Genomic DNA, 23,968 nt, shown 5'->3' on the forward strand with positions numbered 1-23,968 from the left:
TTTTTTTGATATATATATATATATATATATATATATATATATATATATATATATATATATATATATATATATATATATATATATTGCTGACAAGGAAAGTACACAACCACTACCTGATTATATGTATTGGGTAAACTTGCTCCGTCATCTGTGTAATACGAAGTAATTTGCAAATCACATATAGTAAACTATAGGAGAGATAAGTTGTATTATGGATACTAATCTTCAACACTTGCCCGGATAAGGTGGGTATATTTGGTATTTGGCCAATTGTTATACCATGGACCATGACTTATATTACATTGTAAACTTGATACAAAAAATTTGTACCTTCAGTTAACACATTACACATATGTACCTACAGTTAATAGTTTCTGATAATTGCTGACACATAATATGATACCTACTAGTACAGAAACTGTCAACTACAGATACAGAATCTGAAGGTTATTTTTAGACCAGGTCTACAAGGTTGACCCTGGTCCATGGTATAATTTGTCAGATTGCGACATGCTCGACCGAAAGGGTGTTGTTTGCATGTTATTCATTTTGATAGATCCCGATGTTAACATAACAATTTATATTTTCTCTTTATTATACTGTAGAGAATAAATATTATTCTCTTCAAGAGTTTGTTAAGGTAAGATTTGTTATAAAATCTTGGACGATTCGCATAATAAAAGAGAAAATCTAATCAAAATATAAAATGTAAAATATGATTTTTATTTTAAATTCTTGTTCAATCTGCAAATGCAGTGCTTGGTCAGATCAATTGACAACCCAAAAGAAAAGGGGGTATTGATTCCTATAGCTCATCTCTTTACTTTCCCAAGCATATAACCGCTGGAGATACTTGCAAGGTTAATTAAAGTTTGTGGCAGAGATTTTAAAGTTAGTATGCACGAGTACCGGTGAAAGAATTAAAGAAAATTGCACAAAACTTGATAAAGTCACGTCGATGTTGTTTATCATCGGTAAAAACACTTCAAATTTTTCAGGAGAGTTACGAGTAAGTTGTAATGGACCCTTAACTTATTTATAAAAAAAAGTTGTTGGTTTTTGAAAACTTGTAGTGGGAGAAAGTCATCAAAGAAGACTTTTGAACAAAGTCAAAAAGAAAAAAATGAACTAAAAATAAAAGGTGGAAATGTGGAATATATGATGATGATATTGTAGGCTAGCCCTTCTAGTTATTTCAGTTTATATTCCTTTTCTACAAAAATGAGAGGTGATTTCTGAGTTATTATTATGTGATTTGTGAGCTATTACACGAAAATAAGATTTACATGATGCATATTTTATTATCTTTAGATTATAACTACGGGTTAGTTTCCCTTCTCATTAAAAAAAAAATAATAATAATAATGAAAGGTGATCCAAAGACTTGTGGTGCTAGATGACCTATGTTGCCACACTCAAGGCAACTGATTCTTTCTTTACAACCTCATTAATAGGTTGCTTCGAAAGTTGCATAGACAGAAATCAAAGTTGCAATCCCAATTACAAAATTAATTATAATAGCAGTATGTTGTACTCAAAAAAAAAAAAAAAAAAAAAGTATGTTTTTTTTTTTTAGATCTCAATCTCATAAAAAAAACAAAAAGAAAAAAAAACATTCTAAGTGGTAAAAATACATAAATCAATATAAAAAATCGATTGTAAAGACACATACATGCTCTCTCTATATGCACGCGCACGCGTATTGATGCATGTGTGCATATGTAAGTATATTAGTCACCGAAATAGAGATGTGGTGTTATCATGTCACATAAAAAAAATTACTCTGTATATATTTAATGATTAAAACGTTGTAAACATTAAAGTCTATTTTGTAAGAATTTTATGGAGAAAAAGAACAGGATATAAAATCAACCCAATTATCTCCAAACTTGTAAAGGAAAGAAAATGTTATTTGAATTAAATTTAACTAATTTTTTTTCAATACATGAGAAAGAAATTTTAAAAATAAGCAACACACGTAGATTCAGAACATACAATTAGCTATCGAGAAAGGACATAAACCAATGAAGTATCTAGGATGTGGATGCCCAAATTCATAAAATTCATTTTCAACGTTATTTAGCTTGCACAAAAGTTGCTCCTCTATCAACTAAATTTTCACTTGACATGACAAGAATTGATTGTATTGAAGTTATTACGATTCATTATTTGTTAACCGTTGATTGCCAAATAAAACAAAAAATGGGGATAGAAATAAGTGGGTGAGTGTTGTAATTTGGAAGAAAAAAGAAGGCCCAATAGTTAAATTCCATTTACTTTTCCCCGGCAACTTTCTCTTCAAAATATTCAGACGGCCATAGCTAAGAAGAAATTCTTGATTCTTGAATGTTTGCACAACACTGCTGAGATTTCTCCATCAAATCCCCCAATCCAGCAATTCTGAGCCGTCCAGAAAAATCCACTCTGTAGTCTCACCTTTTTCACCCCATTCCCCTTTTCCATCTCAATCCGGCTCAGCAGATTCTCCATTTCTCTTTCTCTCCCCAAGCCAAGAATCTCTTTCCCTCCCACAGATTTGAGATTCTCTCTCTCTCTCTTTCTCTCTCTAAAGCTTATCAATGATGCCATTCTTCTCCTCTTCTACCCTTCCTTTTCCCTCCACTGTTCCAAATTCTCTCTCCATTAGTCATTTTCATTCTTGCCCGCCCTTTTCGTCGTCCCCGCGCCAACCCAGAAAGCTCCTCTCTTTTATACATGCCAATGTCTTCTTCAGCTAGCGTCAATCATCTCTCTCAGCCTTGCATTTATGGTATGTTTGGGTTAAAGTTTAAGTCTTTGGGACGTACCATTTTCAATGTGTTGCTTTCAAGTTGTAAAGATTGGATTTTTTTTTTTTTTGGGAGTTTTGATATTGTTGTGGGATTTTAAGCAGGGCACTTTGTTTCTTCACACGCAGAGCGAAAGTCAAGGTTTATGAAATGGCTGAGTAAGATTTTCAAGGGGTGTTCAAGTAGTAGGGGATTGCCAGGTGGACGACAACCTCAGCTCCTGGGAGATGAAAATATAGCTTTGCCTGCTCCAATTAGATCCTTGGTAATCACTGTATTTTCTGATTTGTTTGTTTGTTGTATTGTTGGAGTTCTTCTTTTCTTTCATTCCTTAGCATGCTAGTAGCCTAGTACCTTTCTTGTGTTAGAAAGTCCTTTTTAGGTGACGAGGGAACCCCCGCGGCCACTACCAGATGGTGTGCATTGGTTAAACCACGCCTTGTGGTCTTACCTGTCAAAGAACCACAAAGAGTTAAATCAGCTTAGGTTGTCCCGACTAAAACCAAGTAGGCCAATAGGCTGCTCCTGCCGAGAGTCGAACTTGTGACCTTGCCTTGTGTTTATTAACCAGTCTGACCAATTTGGTTGGAGTTGTCCCCTAGAAAATCCTTTTTTACTTCAACGAGAGATGATTAAAGAGATAAGATTATCCCTTATTGTTGTCATTAATTGACTAGCTTTTCCTTCTTGGGCCCCAGGATAGAGTAGATGGTAATCTTTAGTTGTTTCGGCAAAATTAAGGCATTGTGAATTTGTGGTTGAAAGTTACCTGCTTTCTCCTTTTGAATTGCCTGCAAAAAGGAGGATGAAATGCTATGGAGAAGATGGGATGATATATGCAAAAATAACCTATGATTTTCCATGTCTAGCATATAATTTCTCATGTCTAGAGGTTCAAGAACATCATGAGTTTTTCTTTTATTGATTCCGCATTCTAGGATGATCGCCCTAGAGCCAATAAAGAAAAGGAGGAACTGGACCGTGCAATTGCACGCTCTCAAGCTGAAGATTTGAAGAGGCCAAATGGTACAGTTGTTTCTGCATAGCTTCCCTATTCTTTTGGGTTAAAATTAAAGTTTCTCTTTGTCCTTTGTAGTTCTCTTGAAGAGTTTAGATTTACCTGTTTGTTGCTGAAAATGTGTGGTTCATACTTTGTCAGGATACAGATGGGCAGACAACGATGATCTAGCAAGGTCGCTTTATGATGGTCTTGGTTCTTCATCATTCCCGCCTTATGCTCCTCCCGCTCCTCCTGCTCCCTATGTCCCGAGGGACTATTATCCAAGAGACTATAGGTAATATTGACATATATAAGTGTAGACGACTTTTCAGATATGTGATCTTAGAGATGATTTTTCGTGTTACTTCAGAGTATGTGGTGGCTGCCACCGGGAAATTGGCTATGGCAACTACTTGGGATGCATGGGGACTTTCTTTCATCCAGAATGCTTTTGCTGTTATGCCTGTGGTTATCCAATCACAGAACACGAGGTAATCTGTTTCCAAAGACGACAACTTTTGTAAAATTTGTTGATGCTTCCAGATCTGTTCCCGTATATATATATCGAGCTCTTATTGGTTTTCTTTGTTGATTCAAGTTTTCTCTGTCAGGGAACAAGACATATCATAAGTTGTGCTTCAAAGAACTCACTCATCCCAAATGTGAAGTCTGCCATCAATTTGTAAGACCATTCTGCTTCTTTTTGCTGTTTTTGAACTCGAAAGTCGAAACTATTCTTTATTGAGCTTGTAGCCTTATTCCAATTTCACATCCTCAGATTCCCACAAATGGCGCTGGTTTGATAGAGTATAGATGCCATCCGTTTTGGTCTCAGAAATATTGCCCTGCACACGAGCATGATGTCACTGCCCGATGTTGCAGCTGTGAACGTCTGGAGGTAGGATCGAGCTGAAATCTTCTAACTCTCAATTCAAACCCGATCTGCAGACTCATGGTTGTTTTATGTTGTTTTCCGATCTTTTTCAAGTCGTGGGATGCAAAATATATATCGCTTGGAGATGGGCGGAGCTTATGCTTGGAGTGTATGGAATCTGCTATCATGGACACCGGGGACTGCCAACCACTTTACCATGCCATCAGAGACTATTATGAAGGCATGAACATGAAAATAGACCAGCAAATTCCTATGCTTCTCGTTGAAAGGCAGGCCCTTAATGAAGCTATCGAAGGGGAGAAACACGTATAGCTTGCTTCTCTTTCTTCTTCCTTCGGTTTTCTGCCATTTTTGTCTCCAAATGTTTTGTAACTCTGAAAAACTTCCAGGGCTTCCATCACTTGCCTGAAACCAGGGGTCTCTGCTTATCCGAGGAGCAGACTGTTACTAGTGTATGCTTTTTCTCAAAATCGCTCGAATTTTCTATTGTTAACTACTTTTGTTCTCTGTAGAATCTGAATGAATGGTTTTGGTTCTCGAATATCCAGATACTGAAACGGCCAAGAATGGCTGGGCGAGGCGGGCTGGTAGGAATGAGAACACAGCCTCAGAGACTAACCCGAAAATGTGAGGTTACAGCCATCTTGGTTCTATATGGTCTCCCAAGGTAGTGTTTAGTTTCTTGTAATTACAGTATGCAACCATGCCCTTCCAACATAGAACTTCCTCTGAGCCCCGTTTCATCGTTCCTGATGCAGATTACTCACCGGAGCCATTCTAGCGCACGAATTAATGCATGCGTGGTTGCGCCTGAAAGGTAAGTATACCTTTTCAGTTATATATTCAAGGGCGAGAAGCTGAGAAATCACATCATACTCGAGAATTTGTATGTTCTAACAACTTCAGATCGAGAAAAGGAAGAACTTAGTAACTTACTGTGAATTCTGCAGGTTTCAGAAATCTCAGCCCTGAGGTGGAGGAAGGAATATGCCAAGTGCTGTCTCACATGTGGCTTGAGTCAGAGGTGATGCCTGGGTTCAGAAACATGCCATCCACATCAACAGCTTCGTCGTCCTCATCGGCATGGCCATCATCATCATCGTCGTCGTCATCCAAGAAAGGCGGGAGGTCTGGGGCCGAAAACAAGTTGGGAGAGTTTTTCATGCACCAGATAGCTCATGACACTTCTCCAGCCTATGGAGGAGGGTTTAGAGCAGCCAATGAAGCTGTGAATAAGTACGGTTTACGACGCACCTTGGATCACATTCATTTCACAGGAAGCTTTCCCTTGTAAACCTACTATTACATTCACCCTCCCTGATCTCTCTTCTGTTGAAAATCTGCTCTGATGCTTCTGGCATGTCAAAGAACATGGAATGTTCCTCCTGAGAACTGAGTTACATTGACTCCCCCTACTTTTTCTGGGGTCCTTGAGGACACATGCTAAATTGACCTGTAATCTTCAAACAGGAAAACAAAAACATGTTTATGAGGCTGTCTTGTATCAGAGTTTGCCATATTCAACAGCAATAAAAGAAGCTTGACACATTATTTGCAGAAACTTTCTTGATTATCCACTTGATTTACAGGAAAAATAAAAATTTAAATATTTACCTTTGCCCAAATAAGGTGAAATCCCTCGCTCAGTGTGGAGGGATAAATCACGGTGACTCAACAACTCAGTAAGTGGGAAGACTAGTGTCGGTGCCCACAAGGAGTCACCCCTACAAGATGTATCGATCTTACATCTTTGTCTGCAATCTGTCACCCAAGAACCAACTAAGCTACTCTGATTTCAAAACTTGTTGCAATAAATTGTTTAATGTAAACACAACCTGAACATGGTCATCAACAAAAATGCAAACAGGAAAAGCCATAAAAGTTGTCACCAAAAGGAGGAAGCAAGGAGGAACTGTAAACTGTGAAGCAAGTTACCATTTCTAAAATTGCTTTAAAGAATCAAATACAATGTTGCTGTTAAAGAATGTAAATAGTACAACAGTGACCTGTGCTGCTAATAGCCTGCTATAAAGATCATTGATGTGAATAGCAGTGTTTACACATTTGAGACTTATAGCCAAATGTGTGCTCCTCTAGGTACAATACACATGCAATAATACACATTACGGTCAACAATTGCAAATCGAGCAAAAATTAGCCAGCAATTCCAAGAATCTGGTGCATAATAAGCTTTTCTTTCTTTCGACTAAACTATATCCCTGGGTTTCTATATATAAGCGACCTATATTCAGCCTTGTTTGATGATTGACCATCACGAAGGTATATCTGACAGAAGCTGCTTCAGTTTCTCATATGTCATGAAAACAATGCCAATGCCTGGTACAACTTTGTAATATTCAGGAAGAATTCCTCTGTATATCCCGCGAATCCCTTCTGAGCAGATTATGTGTCTAAATGTACCAAAGAGACCAGTCTTGTAAACACGAGCACGACCACCTGCCCCTTCCAACTGCATCCGTCTCTTCACAAGGTCCAGAGGGAAAGTCACTGCAAAAAGTACACAAACCAGGAAAAGAAATTGAAAGTGAGTCTCCTCCAGACATGAAGCAATTTTAATTATTAACATACAATACAGGGGGAAAATCCGATTGGCCATTTGCCCATTTCTATCCTTCCTCAATTCTATTATGAATATTGCAATACATTGCTGCAAGCGTGCTTGAAAAAAAAATCCAAAATTAGAGATGCATTTCTTCACAATGCCAAACACCTTTTGCCTTACCAGTACCAAGGCGGTACAGAGAGCAAAGTAGCCAAAAGAGCAAAAAAAAAAAGAATGATGGTATTACAAGCATATAATAGCTGGCTGCATTGGATGTGAGTCATTTCTTGGTGGACAGTGGGAGATGTTTCAGCACATTGCATTCATTCATCTCAATTTCCCTGTTATTTTTAATTCCTATTACCAGTCATTTCCTATAAAGCAGGTCTTTCTATATCACTCTGCAAAGAAGCTCATGGGTTAAGAGAAGGTACCCTCCCCTTTAATTTTGGGAAATACACCACAGGTGGTTGTTCTGACTAATTTTTTACAGACACGTCAAGTTGTCAACAAAAGGCTGGTCACAGAAATGCTTTCCAACTTTTGAGGTTTTAGTGTTAATTAGGGAGAAATAACACGTGAAACCTAACTGAGAAGCATACCTCAAAGAGGACGCCTCTCATGTTTTGGCAACAGCAGATAGAGGCTCCTGAAATAGCCACATCATAATAGAGCCAACTGCATGTTTAGAGAGCCAAGCTATCCCATATATGTAGGAGTAAGAGCTACATTAACATCTTGATATTGAAAAACAAGTTAGTTTTGTGAAAGACAAGAAGAAAGTTGCACTTTCTCAGTTCTTACTAAAATTCACGTATGCCATACATACACGGTGTAACTTTAGCTCTAAGGGTTAGATACTAAGTAACAAGCCTGCACCTCAACCTGCTTCTCTGCATCAAAAGCATTGAAGACAGCTACAGGCATCAACATCTACGATTAAATACTTTAATAAATGTTCAATAATATAATAATTCAAAGCAATAACCTGATGTCTGTTGAATAATCCATGGGTAAAGGATAACTACTAGAATACATGGCAGAAGCAGAAAAAATTGCCAAAAGAATAAAAATTTCTGCTCAATAGTCCATAGACCTTTACAGCCAGTTTCTTTACAGGCTGTTTGAACTATTTTGCATGATACCACTTTGCTTTGTGATGTCCGTGGTTCAAAACCACAAACATCAAGGGATGGCAAGGCAATTTGGCATTGTGAATTTTTAATGAAAGTTAAACAAAAAGAAGATATTACCAACATCATGCCATTCAAGTTTTGCTGAGAAGGCTTAAGATGAGGTTTATTGGTATAGGCAGCCTAAAATTGGCATAAATTCTAATTGCAAATACTAATAAAAACAAATAGTGATTTCTTTTAAGAACACACAAACATGATTATCGAGCTTATTGAGATGTCCTCCAGCTACCAAAAATTAATTCAACATCAGTGTAACATGCTTAAATTTCTAAGTACTATTCTAACATATTTTTCTTTGTTTGATGATAATGAGATTTGGTACCTGTTGATGATGCAACACCTGACAGACTACCACAAGCAAGGCTTACCAAAACCACAGAATCATCCGGCCTGGCATCAACATGTAAGTGTTAAATCACTACCATTACAGAATAAGAGAAAAAAATATGAACAAACAGAAATTGTAAGCCTATCAAATAAGTATTTACTAACACCTTAGTACACTCAAAATCAGACGCATATTTAGAAAAGATTACCTATGATCCTGCCAATAGGTCCTTGCAGTGTCATAAACTGCAAAGCTAATCGCTAAATTAGGACCAACACCCTGCATAAATACACAGCTCAATCAGGAAACAACAAAACAAAAGCAGCATTCTGCAGCCAACTATTTTATCAAAATGAAGTCTTTTTGACAAGCAAGAAGAATTAGAGTTGCAAAACAATACCAATAGAGTTGCACCAAGTCCTTTATAAAGGCCTCTGGCACCTTCTTCCCTTCTTATGGTACGTAAGGCATGCCATATACCTCTATAGTATATTACACTTGTCTGCAGTCAAGTATTTCAAGATGAAGGGTATATATAAAATAGCAAAAAGAAAGGAAACAGGCAAAAGCTCTATGAAACTATATGTTAAGCAGAGTAAGCACAGTCTATTACCTGAGCAGCAAGACGTGTCCTGACAAGATCCAGCGGATACGTAGCAGCAGCAGCAGTAATCCCAGCCAAACCACCGCCTACAAGCCGTACACAAAGATCCGCACTAAACCTCTCTCCTTGACCTTCAACTCCCAGCATTAAATGCAACAACTGTGACACAATTGATCAAAGAAAACAGTCAAAATTTAAAATTTGAAGCTGTGTACAACATAAATTAGTCAGTCTTTCCAAAAACCATAACATAAACTGTTCATAGGACAAGTCTACCAACATTCTTGTAACGCTCAAACGCATAAAAGCTGATAGCAGAATAAGGAAGCCGATGAGCAATTGTGACCAAATTTCCCTTCCAGAACGCCCTAAACCCTTCTTCACGAACAATACGGGAAGCCTCCCTCCATATACTAGCCTTTTTCAAGTTTGAGGCATCCGTGTGCATTCCTTGCACCTATTAGATTGGACCAAAGAGATGTTAACATTATAATCTAGAATGTAGTGTGGCAGCATAAATCCCAAACACTGAAATTGATATTTGCATCAGCACAAAAGTAAGGAAGAAAATAAAATTTGAGGATTAATATTTTTTAAAGAACACATTTCTCTTATTCTGAGAGTACAAAGACAATGTTGTTGTTAATTTACAAATTTAGACCTTTTTTTTATACATTAGGTTTAGGTTTAGGTTTCCAGCTTAAACTAGACTAATCCTAAGCCCCGAAACCCTGATGAGAGGGGCTGGAAGAGATAAATAGCGAGACGCCCAAGTAGCCTCCCAGGATTACTAGATATCAGTTCAAAAATGCAAAGAAATAACGACGATAGATGAATAAAATTCATATACTCAGAAAGGTAAGCAGAAGAAAGAGAGAGAGAAATTAAGAACCTGGAAGAGGATAGTGAGGCGAGCAAGCGGCGCCGTACAAGTCTTGCTCACGGCGCCGGCTATGCCTCCGGCGAGAAGCTGCGATATGGTTCCGATCTGCGATTGCTGGCTTCTCCGCTGCTGCTGCTGCTGTTGCTGCTGTTGGTGCTGCTTGATCAGCTTCCGCGCTGCGCCACCGTCCACCACCACCGCCCCATGCCCCGCGTTGAGCGCCACCTGTCCTCCGCCTCCCTCCACCGCCACTCCTGCTCTCGCCTCCGTCTGCATCTCTCTCTCTCTCTCTCTAACGCTTTTCAGGGAAGGTGAAATCTTTGCAGCTGAATTGAAATTCTTCGTTGCGTTCACGGTTTTTATAGGACCGAAATGGTTTTCTTCGGTCTTCTCAGTTTAGGATTCTCGTAATGTACCGCACTGAGGGGATGATTGCTACAAACGACGACGTATCTCTGGAACGATTAGCACTTGGTAATCAGTAGCAGCTGAGTCAGACTTTGAATCATGGGAATTTATTTAAATTTTTTACAAAATATTACGGAGTATTTTTCTAAATACTCCGAATCTATCTGTAATCGTGGTGATTCTAATAGAGATCGTACTAATATTAATGTAGGTAGGTTACGTAATTATGCGGTATGGTAACAAGATAATTAAATTACAATAATACAATTAATCAGGTATGAATATATGTCGACGGTTCATATCCATTAATGATAATTGTAATTAGAGTCATTTTTATTTTTGGTCATACTGTTATTGGGGCATTGCCAATTTTAGTCCACTTCATTAATTTTTGCCACATTGCGGCCAGTCTTATTTAGTCCTTGCCACTTTTAATCCACCTTTAAAATTTTTGTCAAATAACCGTCCAAAACAATGGTATTTTTGTCTTTTCATGCTTTGATAACCTCTTCTACCCTTTGTAGTGGTTTTCCTTACACATTTTCATTCAATGAAGAGGTCCGGCGAAAGCCATGGGTTTGTAATGTGGCTCACATGGCTTTCGTCGGACCTTTTCATTGGATGAAAATGTGTAAGGAAAACCACTGCAAAGGGTCAAGGAGATGACCAAAGCATGAAAAGACCAAAGATACCCCTGTTTTGGATGGTTATTTGACGAAAATTTTAAGGGTGGACTAAAAGTGGCAAGAACTAAATAAGATTGGCCACATTGTGGCAAAAATTAATGAAGTAGACTAAAATTGGCAATGCCCCAATAATAGTAGGACCAAAAATGGAAATAACTCATTGTAATTATAGCCTTATAGGTGAAATTATGCATATTTTTCGTTTATTTTGTTAATATTTTCCTGTTATTTATAAAATTGTCTTTTGTATTAATGTAACTTTTTAATATATTTTATAATATATAAAATCTATCTATAATCGTGGTGATTATAATAGAGATCGTAATAATATTAACGTAGGTAGGTAACGTGATTATGGGCACGGTGATAAGATAATCAAATTACATTTAGTCGTGCATGAATTTATGTCAAAATTTCATATACATTAATGATAATTGTAATTATAGGTGAAATTATATATATATTTTTTGTTTATTTTGTTAATATTTTCTTATTGTTTATAAAATTGTCTTTTGTATTTAATATAACTTTATAACTTTTTAATATATTTTTTAATATATAAATTTTATTTACAAATACTAAATAAATATTAATTTATAAATAACTATAATTAACCAAATCAAATTAAATACATGGGATGGAATAAATAATATTCTAATGAAATCAAAAATATTATTGTTGTTATTATTATTATTATTATATTATTTTATATTTTACTATTAGTAAAAATATTTGTTTACCAAAATAAAATATTCCACAATAATAATGACGATACTTATTATAGTAAAATTTGTTATTTGATTTAACTGTATTGGTATTACTATATTAGAGATAAATTTGTATTGCAATAATGGCATGGCCAACACATTCAACTATAATTTATTGTTCAGATAGAGAAAGATAATATTATTTTTAAATTTTTTTTATCTAAATACGATATTTTAATTATTCGTAAGTTGATATCGAGGTGGAATAATAAAATTTATAGTTAAATCTAATGCATTTAAGTGGCAAAGGTTCAAAATCAATAGAGATTGATAAATATTTACATTCTATAGCCTAAAATAATAGAATTTGAATGCATTTTTTTCAATTTTATTTAAAATTTTAAAATTTATACAAATTTGAATATGGAAATTAAATACAAAATTATGTTATGTTATCGAACATGTTTATGGGTTTAGATAAATAAAATATATTGTGGTCATTGTGGGGCTGAGTGATTTCATATCGTTAGTGCGCCAGTATCAATTTTTGTGTGAATGTGATAATTCAAACTTATGATCTGTAAATAATTGAATTATTGCCAAAGACCTTGTGGTCTAGTGACACCTGGTGTCCCAGTTAACACTCCTACATGGCTGATGGGCTACTATTCAAAATATAATTTGTACATGCATGGCTTTTATATATATAATTCTCAATCTATTTCTGGCAGTAGTCATATTCCAATCTCAAATAAAACAAGTTAGCAAGTGCTGGCTGTATATCTCCAGGAATATTCCTTGGCACAACATTCTAAAGATTCAAATTCGTCTTTTATACAAATTAATATACAAAATTAATAATGAATAGATAATCTCCTTACTAATTTATATTTATAGGTATGGAAAAACACATTATATATATATATATATATATATATATATATATATATATATCATTATTTAGTAAATTATTTTATTCTCAAAAATATTATTCTCACGAATGAATAATTCCATTGCAAGGACGATAATTATCACGAGGGGTCAAGTATTTAGACTATTTATAAGTTTTTGAGAGTAGCATATTTTAATAATGTCTAATTTAATTTGCTCTTCACTATTTTTGTTATGTATTAAAAATATATTCAATAATAGTAATAATATTATCGGGAATGAAAAATGAGACTACTTTGCCATGGAGTGATGGAGGCCAGTATTTTTCATGGAACGTTGATGACTTAATGAGGTCTTTCGGCGGAAGGTTGTTCGTTGAAACTTTATGTCAGTTACAAGAAGTAATAATTGCACTCTTTAAAAAAATAGTAATTGTACTCTCAAAAAAAAAAAATAGTAATTGTACTATTTGCTTAATTTAAATTGCGATTTTGATACTTTTTCCTTTTACTTTTAGTATTGCAGTCGTGTTAAGATTTTTAATTTTATTTTCGTCTTTTATAGTTATACAACTTTTATTTCAAATTAAAGTATCATTAAATACACAAACGGGAAAATATTTTTGAATACTAGACTTAAAATGGAATATTTGAATAGTAAAATGGAACAAATTAAGATTAAAAGTAAAAAATATTACAACAATTGAGATGCCAAAATGAAATAAAATTAATTCATGAAAAAATCTATCGTGACTATTGTGAAAAATGGGATAAACTTTATGTTATGCATTCTGATTTAGGCCATCCCCAATTGTTGCTTTTAGAGAAATTTTGGAACAGTAAAATTCAATGCTTGAGTTTTTATTAAATGGGAAGGGTTTTTTTTGGGTGAGTTTTTCCTCCTGCGTATTGGAGGTTTTGGCAGGGTTTAGTGAGCCCTGTTGGGAGAGGTTACATGAGGCGCAGATTTCGTGCCAAGGTGGGCGCGTGCAGTGCATGCACTCGCCTTGACGCGTAATTACTGTTTTTAGTTTTAATTTTTTTTTTCAATTTTGTTGTTTTGTTTTTTCTTTTTACTTTTTTCTTTCACTCCCATTTTCTCTCTCCTAATCACACTTACAAAAACTCTTCAAAAATTAGACCAAAATTTAATTATTGAGGAAGACCTATGAATGCACTTTAGCCATTGCATACAATCATGATTCTTCAATTATTTTGAGAAGAAATCCCACGTTTTTGTGATGTTTTAGGCATACGTACGGGGTTGAAAAGGACTTCGGACCGATCTCAATTTCATTTATTAGTTTAATAGTGTGATTAAAACATCTGTTATTTGCCTCAAAATAAGTGACTAAATGGTGGATGCCGTGGCACAATATATTTTAGTACGGAATACAATTTATTTTGTCATGTAACTTACAAAGTATTATACATGAGAAAATTTATCTGATATATATATTTTATAAAATAATTATAGATTTTCCTGTGTTTAAAAATAAAATAAAAATCTGCAATTTATCTTTCATTAATATCCATTATGAATAGTATTAAATTCTCTAATTGTCCCTTGAGTTTATCGTAATTGGTTCGTCTCCTAACTTAAAGGTCATGATGCGAGGTGGGTTTATGAGATTCAAATTCACTTGAAACGTGCATGAAAAAAATTACCCGAGTATGTTAGAAGTTCTGGATTAGATCGCATGTGCGCACATACAAATTATGATATGACTCATAGATTAATTGTGTGACTTGCAATTTACAACGAATACAGAAATTCTAGATGCGGAATTCTGTAGATTTAGGATTAGGTTGAAAACCTGAGAATAAGATCACATAAGGTTTTTTTATTTATCTATTTTTTTATTATTTTTAATCTCTAATTGAATTTAATGTATGTAATCTGTTGCCCAAGTGAACGTGTGCCTCTCTCAGCCACGTGAATATTTGCATGGTTGAGGATATACTTGCATGATTAAATTAGAAAAGTAAGATTTTGAATTAGGATAGATTGAGACTTGATTGATTAGTTTTTTTATATCCAATTATTAATTTTCATAAAATATGCATCATTGATAATATATATAGTTATAATATGATTAAATTAGGCAATCAAATTGCAATTATACTTTTCAAATAGAGTTAATCAAACTTCGACTTAATTTTTTATTTTTTTTTACAATCTTATTTTCTACCGTTTTATAAATAAGATAACCGTATTTGAGAACATACATAGTGACTCTTTAACATCAAGTAATAAAAAGTCATACTGGGAAGTGAGAATCAAACAAATAGGAATTTTACTAGAAGGACATCCGTTTTTATCTGGATTCGACTTGATTAATTTTTGATTAGTCTGTATCTCGCAATATACAAATAAGTATGAAAATGAAATAAAACAACAAAAAAAAGATTTTTTAAAAATACTTATCGAGTTAATATAATTTGACAGCTATGGTCACGAGGAACATTACGGACTTTAATACAATTTTGAACAACAAATCAATTTGCAGTGCGTTTAGATCAGTTAGAACAACAACCTTGTCTCTTGTTCAAGTCGGCATTATTAACCTCCCCAATCTTAATGGAGGTCCCTTGACCGGGAACCGCCGCACCATCTTGCGCCGCCAACGCTTTCCGGCTAATTATCTGATAAATATCCAACAATATGGTCTGGAACGCCTTGTCCACGTTGACGGCTTCCATGGCCGAGGTTTCGAGGAACGACAACCCTTCTTTCTCGGCCACCCCCTGCCCGTCCTGCTCCGGCACGGCCCGCAGGTGGTTAAGGTCGGACTTGTTCCCAATCATCATAATCACGATGTTGGAATCGGCATGGTCCCGGAGTTCACGCAACCACCGGTGAACATTCTCGAAGGTTTGCCGTTTGGTTATGTCATATACCAAAAGTGCCCCCACCGCGCCTCTATAGTACGCGCTAGTGATCGCCCTGTACCTTTCTTGCCCCGCCGTGTCCCATATTTGGGATTTCACGGTCTTCCCCTGGACTCGGGGCGGAGTCAGAAATTTTCCTAAAAAAATAATTAAATAAATTAAAATAGTTCAAATAAAACGAACCTGGAGAGTTTTTGTTGCGAATTCGACACCTATGGTGGATTTGGACTCCAAACAAAACTCATTCCTAGTGAATCTGGAGAGTATGTTAGATTTTCCGACACCTGAGTCTCCTATCAATACAATCTTGAACAAGTAATCGTATACATGATCTACTTTATATGACATTGCGTCTTTCTATCTATTTACCTGATCATATCAAAATTGAGAAAAATTATTTGGAGTAATTAATCACATATTAAAAGAATACATTGCAGATGAAAAAAGGAAAATTAAATTGACACTCACCATTAACAAAGGCGAAATGGGGTTTTTTCTATTTTCAATCTTCGGATGAAACTCAGGATTTTTTTTTTCTTTTTCTTTTTTTTCCAGAATACAGAATTTCGATCCTCAAGAAACTGAATAACTGAAAAACAGGAATTTTAACGGTCAATACAGGGAATGATCTGAGGCGTCGCGCTTGGCAAATTATGCGGTGGACCCAGGTCCACCAAACTACGTCATTTTTGTCTCTTTTTTTAAAAAAATAAAAATAAAAATGAGTAAACATATTGCTGAATATAGATTTGTCCAAAAATGTGTGAATGTAGATGTTTCAAAGTGTGAATGTAGAGTTGTCCAGAAATGTGTGAATGTGGAGGTTTCAAATTGTGAATATGGAGTATAGAAATCGTGAATGTAGAGTTATGCATGTGTGAATCTGTAATAGATTTAAGAAGTTCTAGCAACTTGTAGCCCTGTAATATGTGAATGTGGAGTATAGGACCTGTGAATATAGAGTTTTGAATGTGTGAATGCATAACAGTGGTAATGTAGTTACTAAACATATAATAATGTAATGTGTGAATGTGGAGTTTACAAATTGTGAATGTAGAGTATAGTGTATGTGAATGTAGACGCAGGTTCACCTTACAAGGTGGACTTGGGTCCACGGCATAACAACCCGTCGCGCTTAGAGTAACCCTTTACCTACTAGAAATGGGCCTGTTCATGGCAGTAAGCCCATATTAGATATGGGTCATTTGACAACCTAAGCCCAATTAGAATAGTAAGTCAGACATTAAGAGTAGGAATTGGTCCACCTGTGTGGACCATGAATATAAGGTACATTTTTATTATACTAGAAGTATATTATTTTTGTATTGAATGTATATTATTTGATAGTATATACAAAAGGGAAAAGGGTCAAATAGATCCTCAAACTTTACCCAAAAGTGCAATTAAGTCCTCGAAGATTCAAAAAGTTCAATTAAACATACGAACTTGTCATTTTGGTGCCACTATTTGAGGGTGTGCAGAGATAAATTACGCTTTTGTGTAATAGCTCGCGAACTATATAAGAAAGATAAATCACACTAGAAAACCCTTAATTATATAACAAATTCAATGGAAAGAGTATTGATAAAAATCAAATTTGTGATATACATTTTAAAAATGGAGTTTAATTTGTAAGGTAAATTTGTTTTGGCGTGATTAAAGGTCCGACAATATACTAAAAAGTAGAAGCATGCATTACATATATTTGGCTTTTTAGAGCTTTACCTTGGTCATGACGTTTGTAAGAAAAATTCCACACTTGACATATTCATCATTATAATAAGAATATATTTTTTACAGCGACGTTTTCAAACATTTCACATTATTTTAAAAAGTTGAGAGATGAGAGTTTTAAGAAATGTGACCAAAAAAGAATTAGAAATCATTTTCATGAATTAAATCTCACGCAACTCACAAGAAACAAATAATGGTATATAAAATTCCAATACCTACATTACTAAGGGGTATATACATGAAATAATCTTTATTAACGTGTAGTGGGATTAATTAATTCACAATAAATAATGATTTTAATTTATTTTTTTTAACTTATAGACAATGCTACACTAATAGATGAACATTATATTATATATATTTATGGAGTGATTTAACTAGGAGAGCAGAATTATATTTTAAAAAAAGTTTGTATATAACCTAACATACATAAAATTAACTAATTAAGCGACGAAGTTGAATGAGAGAAAGGGTGTTGACAAGAATATAAGAATTATGTTTCACCCATTCATTTATCCTAGCTTCCGAGGTTCTATATACAGGGGAGGGTTCAGATGAAAACACTTCTACAGTAGAAAGTGAGGATTTATCCTAGCTCTACATCTCGATAAATCAATGGTTGTGATTTTACTATAACTAACTTGAGACAAATTTGTAATTCATTAAATTTAAAATTAATTCACTAGCAACTTTTTTTTTTCAAAAAAATAAAAAAATAAATAAATAAAAACAAAAACAAAAATCATGACCCACAAAATCAACATAAATTGACGGTTTGGATAGATTCACACCTTTTACCGTAAGGATGTTCACATTTGAATCCCCTCCCCCACCCACCCCAACGTAACACACACGCCCCCCTCCCCCCACATATATATATAGTGGCATAATCAAATGAAAACAGAGTCTTCTAGTAAAAAGTGAATGCTGATTTAATCTATCCATCATGGTTCATCAATAGTTGAGGGTTTTACTAAAAAAAATATATTAGCTAGGTCAATTTTATAATTATTAAAAACTTTTAAGAACGTGATTCATTTTATAATTATTGTAAACTTGAAAGTTTAATAATGGGAAAAATTTAGTCTATGATTTCTCAAGATAAAAGACGTGGATTTGTCCATACTTTTTACATGGAAGGTGTTATCACATGAACTCTTTCTCTCATATATATATATATATATATATATATAGCTGTGGCTTTCCCAAGTGTAAGGTCACAGGTTCGATCCCTAGTAGTAGCATTGACTCTTTGTGCTTGAGTGCGTGGAAAGGTTCCCGTGCATTTTAAGTATACAAGCCGCCGCACCGGAGAAGGCCAATCACACAAAACTCATATATATATATACACATACACACTTATTTATTTATAAAAGCATGCTGCAGAATGGTAAATCTTAAAAGTTACGACTTAGGAGTATAGTATCAGGTTCGATCTAATGGTCTTAGAATCTAGAATCTTTCCCACATTTCAATTTCAATTCTATGGTTGGTTCTAGAAAGCGTATAGTAAAAGTAAAACGAACAAAAGTGGTAAAACAATTAATAATGTTGCTAAATTAAAATAAAGTAAGTTGTTGTTCCATGCATATTTTACATGCGAGCAATCAAAAGTCAAAATTCGATTTCAAGTTTTTCTAGGTGATGTTGAAAGCTGCCTCCTCTCTTTTTCAACTCTCGTAACCCTTCCAATACGACATTCATTGATTTTATTTTTTATTATTATTAATTTTGGAACTACATACATAGTTATGTATTGGATTATTGGTTGAAAATTTTCAAACATTTTTCCACTTTTAAAAGCTTGTAAATTTAATATCAATTTAAACCTTTTTTTTTTTTTTTAAAGAAAAAAACTGTTATTTCTAGACGTTAAACTTAGGTGGCATGTAATAGGGATGGCTTTTTTTTTTTCTTTTTTTTTTTTTATCCTTAATTATCAATTAAAGTATACTCTCAATTCAATTAAATTACTTTATTTTACAAATAAAAAAATCACTACATACTCAAAAGTGCACATTGAATAAATCCCGTTTTCAAAATCTTAATCAGTAAAAGACTACGAGAAAATAAATCAATCTAAGTTACGGTTTATCAGCACAATTGAGAGGCCAATAGGCACTCAAACTCTCTCCTCAACCAATTTATTGGACCGAAGCCGTCAGTTAAATTACTGAACACTTAATTACAAACTTGAAATCCAAATTTGTTGATGACCAAGTCAGAGCTAAGGTGCCTTCCACCAATACACACATTCATAATTATTTGCTGTGTTTTTACCTGGTATTTCTCAACATTTTACTTCTACATTAATTACAGAACACACTTTAATTTCCAGAAATTTCAATTTTCAAATTATCTTAATTGTTGCTCTTAAATTGTGGTCAGGTTCAAAATTTGACATTTCAAATGGTAAAAGCATTGACTAATTAATTTGTAATTACTGGCTGGATTTTTGTGGTCATGGCATCCTATCCAGTCAATATGAACATGGAAAAAATACAATTAGAGAATTATCCTTGAATTTCAAATCGATTTCACACTATTTTACTGACATTAATATAGTAATTAAACAACTGACTAGAGCCACAAGGTGAGTTATTGAATTTTACCTAAATCACACATTCAGTTAGCAACTATGAACTTTTTCATAAATCAAATTGATATGACAAAGGATATGCATACACTGTAGATTAGAAAATTTGTGTCCGAAATATGTTGATCGATGTTGGCAATTGCAACATTAGTAGCTTGGGGAACGATCTGAGCTAAGCTGCTAATGTTGCAATTGTAAAATTTGAGAATCAATTTTTATATATTAAAGAGTTTTACACCCGACTTTTTTAATAAGAGTTAAATTTACTGGTGTTCTGAACGGATCTATATTAATTATTATGGAATAAGAATTAAACTTTGCCGTGAACCCTAATTATATACATGGCATCCATGAATGCATGTCAATGCAAAGTGACTTTTTTTTTAATTTTTTTTTTTAATTTTTTATATTCTTTACACACCAGACCTTTTTACACGAAACAACCCCCCCCCCCCCCCCCTATCTAGCTAGCTACCCCCTGTGCATGTATATAGTTATATATAATGCTCCAGAATGCATGCATTCTGTACTGTCAGAAATTCTCTCCGGCCTTCACTCATCAGAATATTTTTTCCTGCATATATATTATATTGTCTTGTTCTGTTCGTACGTAGAATTCGACCAGTGAGTAATCATGGCTAGAATCAAACCTTTTCTACGCTTTGTCTTGTTCACAGTGATGATCATCTTCTTCTTCACATGCATCTCCCAGCTCCATGCCAGGCCTATCCCAAACCAACATCCACAACCTAGTACGTCATCATCGACAACCTCCTTCTCTAATTAAGTTTTTTTACACTTTTAGTCTCGGAATCATTTCTACATTTAGTTGTTAGATTATTAATTTTTTTCGCATCTTGATCGACTTTTAAATCTTACCACATTTGGTGTATTCGACATAGTTTTCAGTTACTGTGATCAAATTTCAGGCGAGTGACTTATCTTGAAGGGCAAAATTGTCATTTTTAATTCCTTCCTAGTGAAGTTATAAAGTAATAAAAATGACAATTTTACCCTTTAAGATAAGTCTCTAATGACTGTAAATTAGGTCGGAGGGTCCAAATAAAGTAAGGATTTAAAAGTTGTTGAATTAAATGTAGAAAAATTAATAGATATGGACCAAATGTGACAATTGTCTCTTAGTCAGGATCAAAAGTAGAAAAAACTCATACTTCTCTGTCCTTAATTTCATCATATCTTCATTTTTTTTTTTTATTAATAGAACAATATATATACAATACATGCAGGCTCTTCAAACATGATGGCGACGCTTGGTTTGGTCTGCAAATGCTGTGATGGGAAAGGAGGGAAATGCAGCAGCTCGTGGAAAGGGTCTTGCTCAAACCTCCATTGCTCTCCATGGAGGAATTATTAGTTCAATATATACATACACTCTCAATCACTGTAATAAAATTACTTTCCACAAAATCTCTTCACTAATAAGTTATATATAAAAGTAGGGTTTTTCTATGGGAATATCACATCAACTTGATAGTACCATAGAAAATCTTTACGAAAAAGTTCATTGTTGTTACCTGAGAGTTTTACTTCACTCACATGTATGTGCTTATCGTTTATTAATTTAATCGGATTACAATATTATAATAAATTTTGGAAAAATAGCATTATTTGGTTCTTTAATTATAAGTTTATAATGATATCAACCTTAACTTATCACATATATTCAATGATTTAAAAATAAAAAAAAAAGATTACCCAAAAACCCGTTGAGGATGTAAATCATGGTAATTCAGCTGAACATAAAGACTAAACCTTTGCTTACTGCAGCTTATTGCGCACAAAAAGTCCTTCACTTTGAGAGGTTGCTCTCACACTGCTACTGGTAAGACCTTTTTTTTTTTTTTTTTTTTTTTTTTTACAAATAACTACTGGTAAGACTTAATCATGATCTTTCTTCCCAAACTTTAATTGCCCATACTGGGCACATATCTCATATCTTAAGATAGTGATAAGTCGCTTAATATGTGTGGATCAATTACGTACTTCCCCCACAACGCATGACATAATCTTTAATACTAAATTAAGAAATGTATTATGTTTCAACTAAAAATCAAAATTGATAATTACAAATTTATGTTTTATATTTTATATGCTTAATATTACCAGCCAAAATTTTTATTTAGGCAAAATGCGTGTCTTTCATATTAAAGGGAGAATACTCACATATGACATATATAGGAAGGATTATGAGAATAAGATCCCTTGTAATTAAATAATTCATTAGGATCTTCTTTGAGATTGCACGAAATCTCCTCCATTCAATAATTCAAGTTTTCACTACAAGTTCCTTGAATATATATAATCGGCATATTCTTTTGGATCTTCTTTACCCATGAACAAATAATTTAACTATTGTTCTAATGGATAAAAAGTATCACTTAAAATTTACTTTTAGTAATAGCTGATTGTTTAATTAATTTTTGTCACAAACAATACTAAAGGTTTAGGTTTGGGTTTGGGTTAATCTGGGATCTTTGTGTGCAGAAATGTACATTTTAGTGTTAAGTCTTAAAGTTCAATTGACTTGATTAATTTAATTTTAAGGCTGGTTCATGGTATCTTAGCTTATCAAAATATAAAAAATAAAAAATCTCTAATTAATGCTGGGCTTGAATCTCATTGGTCACTTGATCTATAATTTAAAATGTTATTTTCTCTTCTTACTTACCAAATATCAATTTTGGTTCCACGACTATTAGCAAAATGATAATTTTGATCCACATGTTTAGTTTCTACCAATTTTGGCCCCACGACTATTATTTTAGTACCAGTTTTCATCTACGACTATTGTTTTAGTGTCAAAATTCATCGCGCCGGTCACCCATCTGTTTAAAACGTGCCGAAATCTAAAATTATTAAAGGTATTTTCGTCTTTTTCAACTTAATATCCCAATTTGAGCATGAATAAATGGATTTGTTCTAATTTAATATTCACATCTTAATATGACAATAAAACTCTTTATATTCATTAAGAAAATAGGCCTTTGAAGTTAGGATGGAGCTGCAGCTAAAAATGGTCACATCTTCCGTCATTTCACCAAACATCACATACGTTAGTAATCGTCATGTGTCACGACTGTCCCGAGTGCCCAATCGAAGGTGTCATGTCAACTCGACTCACCATCATGATATTTTTCAAACCCCTAATATAAAGAAAGCATTATACTAGCTAGCTAGTTAAGGATACCAATTGTATTAATGTGCCAATTGGCATAGAGATCTTCTACTCTACACAATTAGTGTAACAAAGTCCTATTACGTAACATATATACATATTCTAACCTATATACTTGGATAGAATAACGCTATCAAGAATCAATCGAGTATACCACATAATTAAAGGTAAATATTAGGTGGAAAAATCAAATATGTAGTAAGCATCTTGACCTAATTAAGTATCCACATAATTAAATGTGTCCGAGTGGAATTTTGGCATGAGTTGAACGAGTACTTATCTAGTTGCATGCATTAATTTGATGTGACAAATAATGCAATTCAAGTATATATTCAACCCCCATTCGCTTAAATAAATATCTTGAATTCAAACTCCACCACAGGCAATCTAAAGATGAGCTCTACCAATTTGATTTAGGGTACGTTGAGATTGGCTTCCTAGCTTGTACATAAAAGTTAAGGATATAGTTTGGTGTGAAATCTGAAGTTAGACATACTCGATTTATGAAGTTCATCTCTCTATGATATACTCTCGTTGAAAAATCTAGATTATTAAGAAAAGAAAAGAAAAAAGAATTTTGTTGGTCTAACCTAATTAATGA

General features: G+C 34.0%; 3 protein-coding genes and 1 long non-coding RNA gene across 12 annotated transcripts; 2 read left to right on the forward strand and 2 right to left on the reverse strand.

Moving 5' to 3' along the window:
• Positions 1–2,335: 2,335 nt before the first annotated feature.
• Positions 2,336–6,245, forward strand: LOC115997970 (protein DA1-related 2-like). 3 transcript variants are annotated; one of them, XM_031237392.1, is made up of 12 exons: positions 2,336–2,770; positions 2,891–3,054; positions 3,728–3,815; positions 3,949–4,084; positions 4,160–4,280; positions 4,388–4,471; positions 4,568–4,687; positions 4,778–4,990; positions 5,074–5,136; positions 5,233–5,351; positions 5,443–5,501; positions 5,635–6,245. In XM_031237392.1, the coding sequence occupies exons 1-12, from the start codon at positions 2,716–2,718 to the stop codon at positions 5,976–5,978; spliced, it is 1,566 nt and encodes a 521-aa protein (XP_031093252.1). In that variant the 5' UTR covers positions 2,336–2,715; the 3' UTR covers positions 5,979–6,245. The 3 variants fall into 3 exon arrangements, with proteins under 3 accessions (XP_031093252.1, XP_031093253.1, XP_031093254.1); XM_031237393.1 differs by having other exon boundaries at positions 2,894–3,054; XM_031237394.1 differs by having other exon boundaries at positions 2,918–3,054.
• Positions 6,246–6,593: 348 nt separating this feature from the next.
• Positions 6,594–10,683, reverse strand: LOC115999693 (mitochondrial substrate carrier family protein B-like). Of its 7 annotated transcripts, XR_004094021.1 has the most exons (9): positions 10,268–10,682; positions 9,656–9,832; positions 9,385–9,534; positions 9,172–9,273; positions 8,980–9,050; positions 8,766–8,833; positions 8,052–8,140; positions 7,850–7,896; positions 7,168–7,192 (listed from the first exon to the last, which is right to left on the reverse strand). XR_004094021.1 is itself a non-coding variant. In XM_031239562.1 (8 exons), exons 1-8 carry the CDS (start codon positions 10,532–10,534, stop codon positions 7,190–7,192), a joined length of 885 nt encoding a protein of 294 aa, XP_031095422.1. In that variant the 5' UTR covers positions 10,535–10,683; the 3' UTR covers positions 7,059–7,189. The 7 variants fall into 7 exon arrangements, 5 of the variants coding, with proteins under 5 accessions (XP_031095421.1, XP_031095422.1, XP_031095424.1 ...); XM_031239562.1 differs by lacking the exon at positions 8,052–8,140 and having other exon boundaries at positions 7,059–7,192; positions 10,268–10,683; XR_004094022.1 differs by lacking the exon at positions 8,052–8,140 and having other exon boundaries at positions 7,090–7,192; positions 7,850–7,984.
• Positions 10,684–15,317: 4,634 nt separating this feature from the next.
• On the reverse strand, positions 15,318–16,441 carry LOC115999842 (ras-related protein Rab2BV-like). The gene is made up of 3 exons (XM_031239773.1): positions 16,310–16,441; positions 16,025–16,210; positions 15,318–15,949 (listed from the first exon to the last, which is right to left on the reverse strand). Exons 2-3 carry the CDS (start codon positions 16,187–16,189, stop codon positions 15,470–15,472), a joined length of 645 nt encoding a protein of 214 aa, XP_031095633.1. The 5' UTR covers positions 16,190–16,210; positions 16,310–16,441; the 3' UTR covers positions 15,318–15,469.
• Positions 16,442–20,743: 4,302 nt separating this feature from the next.
• On the forward strand, positions 20,744–21,704 carry LOC115998104. Its single transcript, XR_004093837.1, has 2 exons — positions 20,744–20,923; positions 21,419–21,704. It is a non-coding gene; the product is annotated as an uncharacterized LOC115998104 (long non-coding RNA).
• The last annotated feature ends 2,264 nt before the right edge of the window (positions 21,705–23,968 follow it).

This window comes from Ipomoea triloba, chromosome 12, assembly GCF_003576645.1.
Source record: "Ipomoea triloba cultivar NCNSP0323 chromosome 12, ASM357664v1".
Taxonomy (NCBI): Eukaryota; Viridiplantae; Streptophyta; class Magnoliopsida; order Solanales; family Convolvulaceae; genus Ipomoea; species Ipomoea triloba.